General features: G+C 47.4%; 1 protein-coding gene across 1 annotated transcript; it reads right to left on the reverse strand.

Annotated features, from left to right (window-relative positions):
• Positions 1-4,165: 4,165 nt before the first annotated feature.
• On the reverse strand, positions 4,166-8,377 carry LOC109743667 (amino acid transporter ANT1). The gene is made up of 3 exons (XM_020302755.3): positions 8,141-8,377; positions 4,786-5,430; positions 4,166-4,683 (listed from the first exon to the last, which is right to left on the reverse strand). Exons 1-3 carry the CDS (start codon positions 8,375-8,377, stop codon positions 4,300-4,302), a joined length of 1,266 nt encoding a protein of 421 aa, XP_020158344.1. The 3' UTR covers positions 4,166-4,299.
• Positions 8,378-8,818: the final 441 nt, after the last annotated feature.

Raw genomic sequence — 8,818 nt, forward strand, 5'->3', positions numbered from 1 at the left:
CCCCCCGCCCCCCCCCCCCCCCCCCCTCCAAAATAAGAACGACGACAAAAAAAGTTCGTGCTTCCACATTTCGGATTGAAATATCTGGCTACCCCAGTTCCAGCCCTGCAAAATCTCCCTTCTCCACCATCCCCTTCCACGCCGGAGCGCTCAAATCCTAATTCGCCGCCAACCCAAGCAAAGTTGGAATCGCCTCTCGTCTTGTCTCTTTCCCCACCTCTGTGCCGAACGACGTCGCGCTTCACCACCGCACCGGAGCTACCTCATCTACGCCCTCCTCCACCGCACCAAGTGGTCCACCGACAATGTCGGCCGCTGCAACCGACGTGCCTCACAAACACCGACTTCCACCGCATCAGGTGCGCTTCACCGACGTCGTCTCCCACCTCACTGGGGCTACTTCATCGAGCATATCGTCGCACCTCCACCCCCCGAGGCCGTTGGGGCTTCACCAACGGCCTCATCCACTGCATCATAGCGCTCCGCTGCCGCTCAAGATCTGCATCCGTGCGCGGCCAGCCAACGCCCGTGCATCACCCGCACTCTAGCTAGGCGAGCATGCCCAAACACCGGCCCGAACTAGGTATCCACATATCACTCCCATGTGCACTGTTTCGACGATGTTTGGATATCCTTTTACTGCTCTCTTAGCTTACACGCCTATGCAACTCTGACTTTAACTCTTATTTCTTCTGGAGATATCATCTGAAACAAGAAAAAACATTTTTTAGCGAAGCATGACGGCGCTACGGGATCTGGTACACATCCTGCACACCGGTATAAACTTGTAAGTACCTGTCTTCCGGTACAACAGCAAAGTAGAATGCTCTCATTTGATCGACCATTCATCATGTCAAAAATGCAGAGGGGTATGCAAGGAGCACAAGGCTTGCACATCCAAGCAAGTGGTAACATGGACTTGTACATGGAACATCTCAAGCGCAAGCAAAGCTGCAGTGAGCCTGTACAACGAGCAGCGTAAGTCCCTGCATTTCATTTAATTTGTACTGGCCTGCGTGTATGATTTGTGTGCAGTGGCGGATCCACGAATTCAAGTTACCAGGGGCAAAAATTTAACTTAAAAAATACGAAGGCACTTGCACTCCGGAAATCAACATAACTTGAGAAATGTAAAGCTACATGCACTTTGAAAACCAGCTAATGATCCAAAGTAGTTCCAGATTATAAAACACTAAATGATGTAAGCATCAAAAATAACAAAACGCAACATGGTGTACAAGGACTACTAACATGGACTGTACCTGCTTGAATTATTCATTCTCTGGCTGAAAATATCCAAGTGTAATTGCACTATAACCAGTGCGCAAACTGCATATCAATATATCTATCCTGCACAAATATGCCAATAGTTTCAAACTACAGATTAGAAAAGTATTTATACTAGGTTGTCATGATACGGGGACTTTCTGGTAGATGGCCTCGGCGTTTCCTCAAGCCATGAAAATGTACTATAATTTGCTTGTCATCAATTCCTGCAAATCTCTATCTCTCTCTCAACATAGCAGATCATCATTAGACACTAAATCCTCCAATGGGAGCTTGCAGAATGCTTGCATTATATCCCTCATTAGACATTATATGTTCATTACCAGGAGCATGTAAAATGTTTGCATCAAATCCTTCATTAGCAGTCTGTCCATTAGAAACTTTAGGCTCAAGAATAACATGAGCTTATATGTTTGCACCGGAAACTTGATTAGACACATCAGGTTCAGTCAATTCAGTATTGATTGGGGAGTTATAAAATAAGCAGAAGTTGGTTTCATTTTTTATAGGTTCCCTACATACAAGCAGTTTTACAACACCATCAGGTTTAACTATTGGCTAGAAATTGAACAGTTCAATTAGATATAATCAGGGATGTGATGTGCCTGCTCGTTACGCATGCTGATCTTGCAAGCTGCGACTGTCCGTTTGCACAAGCTCGATGCCATGCCCATGCTGCCGCCGCTGCCTCCCACGCAGGCTACACCCAGGATTGGATCTTCGTCTTCTTGTCCTTCCATTCACTTGAAGCCCGGTGACTGGCGTCCAACGAGGGCCCGAGGAAGTGTTGTGTTGGTCTGTCCAGCGGCCGCTAGGTTAGGAGCGAACTAGACTAGAGGCTGGAGCGAACGAATTGGGGATTTTTCCTGCTGTCGATCGATATGGGAGGCGCTCGTTTGGGCCGCGAGCCTGCTATAGGGCCTGACTTGCACTTACGTTATTGGCCCATCCAAATTGAAACATTTTTCTTCATTTTGTATATTGCCTGCTCGTGCGCTGGGACGAACAAAACTAGCCTAGGCCAACCTGGACGACTCAAACTAGGTGCGCACTTTCCAGCCACCCGAGGCGGCCGCGCATACCAGCCCCTATGGTGGCGTCGCCCCTTTTTACGTGTATGATTGGGGTAGTGAAAAATATTCCAGTGGCGCTTTTGATTTACCCACTAAATGGTTGACTTGCTTGTTTCTATGAATTGAGTTCGCCAATAATGTGAAGGATGCTCAGGAAGAGCGCTCGAGAACCACTTCTCTTCTCAGGCCCCAATAGCGTGTAGAAGAGAATTCCTTATAAAGAGGGTCCAACTCTTTCTCCACACGCGGAGTGGTACTAAACTTCCCACCACATGCCATGTCCTTTTTGAACACTATACAATCGAAGTCGTTCACATATGCGAGCATACACTCACCTCTATGAACGCACACATGCACACCCTATCCCCATGAGCATCTCCGAGAGATTGGGCCGGCACATCATCTTGAGATTAACAAAGTTGCCATAGACACCTTCGTAGTCGACGGAAACGTCTCCTCACACGGAAGACGGAACGCACATCGCTGGAAGGCCTGAAATAAATCCAAAAAATGCAAGCATCAATGTCAAGTTTAGGACTTGAACTCTGGTGGGCTGGGATACCACTGTACTCTAGCCATACAACCACATGTTGGTTCGCCATCACATCTCTTGTCATGACACCGACATGGGCTCCCAGAGATTTTCCGAAATTGTTAGATGGGCCTAAAGCCCACCCTATATTTCAACATTGTGGACATACAAATTTATTTGCAGAGAAGATGAAGTTGTTTGAGCAAAGAAGTGAACAAACTCTAATGGGGGTACACATCAAAACTTCCGTTTCTCTAACATTTCTTAATGATCTATAACTTACTTGAATCCCAAAGTTCGCTTATACATTAATTTCTTATTCTCATTCAAGGGTTTTAAATGTGTGCAAGTATGGTTCTCTCTGAAATATGTACTGCACTTGTTCTGTTGGGAGACGGTTTTCTTCCGCAGAGCCTTAACCTCTAGCTCATGAGACCCTTATACGGATATTCAATTCAGTGGAATATGTTCCAATGTGCGATGTTCATACCAAATTTCATCTTGTTCGAACATCTGAGGAGCTCATGATAAAAAAAGACAAGATCGATCAAATCAATAGATGAGCAGTAAACTTTCTTACATCCCCGAAATTTTGCTGAGAGCTACTGAAATGTTCAAATTCCACGAAATTTGGCACGGACTTCACGCACATGAGCATCTAGCATCATAAAAAAATCAATTGTTTTTTTGATTCTTTTACTATTTTAAATGAATTTACTGTCCACTTCGGGTGCAGATGCACCCTTTATATTCTTAAAATCCGATTGTGCAATCTATCATGTTGGTCCCTTTATAGAACACCTATGCAGCCACAGCAAAAAATTGTAGATTGAATTCACCACATCCTCATTTTAACTAAACGTTGGGGGGAGAATGCCCCGAGGATCCTTCCTCGTTTTTATACGACTAAACTCTGACTCTAGTGAAACTGCATGTTCTTATTTCAAATAGCTGAAAATGCCATCAATTTTTTGAGGTGATCGTTTTTATACGACTAAACTCTTACTCTAGTGAAACTGCATGTTCTTATTTCAAATAGCTGAAAATGCCATCAATTTTTTGAGGTGATCTTTCGGCGCAGCAAAGCACCCTACTGCTTAGTACTCGTAGCATAAGCTACCATGCGCTACCTGAAATTCCAAATCGAGGCTCAAAATAATCACCTCGGGATTCTAGTAGATCTTTGTGCCTTGCAGCTGGGCTTCCTTCGAGTCCAATCCTGATGAACATTTTCTTGAATAATCTCTCAAATCCATGTTTTATTTTCGTCGTCTTCTTTTAGATGGTGTTTCTTTTCTATTGCTTTCTCTCATGTGCATTACATTTTGTCATGTGGTTTATAATTACACCTGACCTGTACACACCAGCATAGTTCTTGGCCATTTTGATCTTGGTCAATGTGACAAGCTAGAGAGCAGTGAAGGTTCCATAGACAACAAAAACAAGGCCAAAGAGAAGGAAACCGTAGTCCAGCAGGCGTCGCCACAAGCTCATCGAAGACCCCACAATGCTGAGATGGAAGGCGGTAGGCAGCACGAAAGCGAGCAGAGCACACACCGTGCTCCCGACGAAGGCGATGAAGGCCCCAAATGCAGGCACGTACGAGGCCACCACAGCAAGGATGATCACCACCATGATGCGGCTTGCGTGCAAGGCTAACCAATTGGGGCCACCGACATTCTGTGAAAACTTCTGAAAGCACCGACTCGATCTGATTCTCGCCTCAACAATCTCATGGATCGGGTGCATCATGACCGGAAATGTGAATGCTAGTGCAATGCATAGGCCAATCTGTAAAATTTAAATCTTCCAACTGTTAGCTTGGTACAACCGTCATTACTTCAGCAAATTCAAATCTGATCACACCAAATAAGTTACAAAAAGTGAACTAACCTTAACTGCAGAAGAAGACCAGCTGTTGTGAAGATTAAGTGTTACGATGTCCTTGGTGGCTTCACCATAAGCCAAGTATCCGCACACTCCAAAACATGCATACACAAACATGATACATACAAGTGCTTGAGAAAGCACCCATTTGAATTTTTTCCGTTCCGCCATCGATGCTTCCAGTGCCAGAGTCATGCTGAACCCTTCAAAGCAGAAAAGTGCAACCCCAAAAGAGAAAGGTATCGCCCAAAGCCCATTAAAAGCACTTCTATCTGCAAATGGATGGTCGAAAAGCCGTATGTCCTCTTTGATAACTATGGCCATCGCTAGGACATTGCATGCATCTGCAAATATGCTGAAAGGTGAAAGGGAGGACAGCGAGCGAACGAAGGAGAGTGCAATTTGCATAGGCAGGAGGATGGCAAAGATGAAGGTGTCTGGTGACATGAACTGGGTAAGCATGGAGTGGAGATTCTGAGCAATGAATATCAGGTAAGCAACAGAACCGCCGGCTTGAGAAAGGAAGATGAGGATTTCTGTCGAGCATCGACCGATTGTCCCAAAACACTTCTGACCCAAATCCCCATACGTGTAGAGAACATCACATGGCTCTTCTGTTTCTTCCTCTTCCAGTTTATCTCTACACTCCACCTTCAGATAGAAAATACACCAATTAAATTACACAGCTGAAAAATGGTAATGCATTCGTCAAAAGTAAAGTTGGTCAGTTTATAAGAGTAAAAGATTCGTCATAATGCACACACAAAAATTCACCATAAAAGTAGTGCCAATTATTGTGAACTAAGCCAAATAAAGTTCTTAGGCTTAGTCCAACTGAAAGCATTGAGCATGCTCAACAAGCAACAGAAAAAGTAGAATACACATGTTTAACCATTTAGGACCTGTTCAGAAAAATAAATAAATAACATTTGGCTCTCGGGGTCACATGACCGCTTAAAAAAAACAAAAAAAATGCACCCATCCCAAAAAATTCAAAACGAATCTCAAATGTAAATGACTCAATTTGAAGTTCTGAGAGAAAAAAACAACAGATGGGTGAACTGTGGATAAATAACAAAGCAAAGTTTTCTTTCACAATGTGAAAACGCTATTCTAGCCTCTTTAGTTTTTTCTTAAACCCGGTTTGAATTCATCTTTACAAAAACTTGTTACATGACTCACTCTAATATAAAACTTTTTAAATCAGTTTTTGAAAATTTTGGAATAAAGAGATCATGCGATCCCAAGAGCCAAAAATCCACTTGTAGGAAAATACCTCATTTATTTTTATTTTTGCACGCATGGCAAATAATCATACTCATTAACAAAAATTTGCACATTGATATTTCATCTCGTAGATACATGTACGAGTTTTTTTGTATATATGCACATTATTGGTCTTTCAGAAACCAACTAAGGGTAAAATCGTCCAAGACATGATACTTCCGGGGGAACAAAATAGCGTGCTATGACAAAATAGCGCAATCCTTAAAATCCGCTATAGTGACGGTATATCACGTTATAGCGAACGATTGTCCACCGATTTCATTTAACGAGACATTGCTTAGAACCCTATAGCGCTCTATTGTTTTCATTTGGATACTTAAGGGGTTAAGCGAGCTCAAAAAAAATGAGAGAGGAACAAAGCCACACAAATAATTTGTGGGTAAACTGTATTTTTGGTGGCAGGAAATTTTAAGTATTTCATAGGTCCAACTATTCACCCTAGCCCCCGCGTCGTCCTCCCCCTAGGGCGACTCGGGCGGAGCCAGAAACCTAGCCGCCGCCGCCGCCGCAAACTCCCTCCTCCTCTCCCTCCGCCGCCGCCGGAGGACGCCGCCGGGCTAAGCCCGGGGGCCGACGGCGGTGGCGGGGGATCTCCTCTCGCGCGCGTCTCCGGGGTGGGGCGGACCCCAAGGCGTGTGGTGGCGCGACCGATCTGGGATCTGCGGCGCGGCGGATGGCTGCAGCAGGCGGCGGGAGGCCGGCCCGTCCTGGCGGCGGGCGGCCCAGTCGCGGGCGGCGGCCAGGGCTGCGGGCGCTGCGAATGGCCCTTCGGGCGGCGGCTGCGGTCGGCGGCGGCGGCGGCCAGCTTGGCTGCGGTGGCGTGCGTGCTGCCTTCAGATCGGCGATGGCGGCGTGGAGGGCCTGGTGGTCTCGTCGGCGGCACCTTCGTTCAGATCTGTTCTGACCGGTGCAGCCGGCGGTGGTGGTCATCTCTTCCGTCAGAGGTGGTCGACCTGAGGCTGGGTGTTCGGATCTCGGGATCCGTCATCTAGCACCAGCTGCGAGTCGGGGAGACATGGTTGCCGGTGAAAACCGAGCCGACGGCGGGCGATGGCGGCATTCCACGTCGTTACCTTGATGAAGGCATCGTCATGTGACTACCGTCGACCCACTCGTACTGCTCCGGGGGAAACCCTAGGATCTGGTGTTCCAGACCGGATGATGGCGGCACTACGGTGTCGTTTCACTCTTGGGAGCATCGTTTGTGGAGCAGTGCTGGAAGTCAGAGGCAGGAGGTGGAATGGCTTCGTCTTGCACGGAGCTTCGGTGGAGATGTCAAGTCATGCCTGATCGACAGGTGCTACGCTTGGTCATGCCTGGTCGGCAGGTGCTACGCACGACAGATCCTCCAAGGACTTCAAGCTGTGTCGGCTGGTGGTACTTGGCAGCATGGCGCTGAGGTGTATCAGTGGCGACCGCGACGTGTTCAGCTGTTTGCACGCAGGGAGGAGGTGCCGTTGGGCGCCGTGGTGGCGTCGACGATAGCTGGACCGAGCAAGGTTGATGCATCAGTACAGTTCTGAAGATGGAGCGGTGGCAGTTGGCGGCGGCGGCCTCTGAGAGCACGCCGGACCAGTGTGTGTCCCAGACCCGGCAAGTGGCTAGGTTGGGGTCTCATGTCTTAGATGTTAGGCTTGGCTGCGATGTCTGTTTGGTATTAGGCCCAGGCTATCTGCGCCCCTTCATCAACTGGATAGGTGTAGCGACAGTTTGTTGCTTAGACGGCGGCTTTAGTCTTACTGTTGTATGACTTTGTACGATCTTGTGAGAATAATTAATAAAGTGGCCGTATGCATCGCCCAGATGCAGAGGCCGGGGTCATCCTCCTTTTCTAAAAAAATAAAAAATAAAACTGTATTTTCTGCACTACTAATGGCGATTGAGATCTTCAAATCATCACAATACTTGGAAGTTTAAGCACGAACGTCATCCAGTTTATCATGAACAGTTCACCCAATCTGCATATAGACAGAACGCATTGCAGCTCCAAATATATTCTTTGGCTTAAACCCAGATAATCAGCGGGAGAGAAACAAAAGAGGAAGATGCAAAGCAAATTTGGGTACATACTGACGAGGAGGAGCATGCAGTAGAGCGTGGCGCAGCCGGCGGCGGCGACTCCGAGGGTTCCCGCGAGCCAGCCGGCGGCGCGGAAGGCGTAGGGCAGGCCCAGCACCCCCGTGCCGACGATGGACACCACCATGTTTCCTCGCGTCTGCGCCCACGTCGCTCCGCCGCCGCGCCCGGATCCCTCGGCGGCGGCGCCCCCGTCCTCCCGCGCCAGCAGCGGCGCCGCCTTTGCCTCCGTCATCCCCACCCCCCCCCCCCCCCCCCCCCCAGCAGCAATCGCGTACGTGGCGAGAGGGCAGAGCTAAATTTGGGTTTTGGAGTTGTGTCTGGTGCGCGAGGCAGCGACACGTACGACTCACGAGGTAGTATATATGTGCCGTGGTTTGTCCCGGGGTGAGTGAGTGAGCGGGACGTGTAAAGCGCAAATGATTTTCTGTTTTGTTTTTAAAGGATTTTCTGTTGTTTTTTGAACACACATGATTTTCTGTTGTGATTATACTGAAGTTGGGATGGATGTATCTTGTGCCTTTATTTTGAAAAGAAAAAAAGCGCACGAGGAGGGCAGGCATGGATTTTTCTGAATTGGTCTTTGGTTGAAAGGGATCTTTCTGATTTTTAAAGCATGCAAGGGAGGTACACATGGTTTTTTGGATCTTTTTTTTTTTAATAAAAAAGCTCCCTC

Source organism: Aegilops tauschii, chromosome 5 (genome assembly GCF_002575655.3).
Source record: "Aegilops tauschii subsp. strangulata cultivar AL8/78 chromosome 5, Aet v6.0, whole genome shotgun sequence".
Classification (NCBI taxonomy): domain Eukaryota; kingdom Viridiplantae; phylum Streptophyta; class Magnoliopsida; order Poales; family Poaceae; genus Aegilops; species Aegilops tauschii.

Coding starts and splice junctions, on each gene's coding strand:
- LOC109743667 (XM_020302755.3), bottom strand. CDS start 8,377: ATGACGGAGGCAAAGGCGGCGCCGCTGCTGGCGCGGGAGGACGGGGGC. Junction 5,431..8,140: donor TCTACTGCATGCTCCTCCTC/GTCAGTATGTAC, acceptor TTCTATCTGAAG/GTGGAGTGTAGAGATAAACT. Junction 4,684..4,785: donor GGTCTTCTTCTGCAGTTAAG/GTTAGTTCACTT, acceptor TAAATTTTACAG/ATTGGCCTATGCATTGCACT.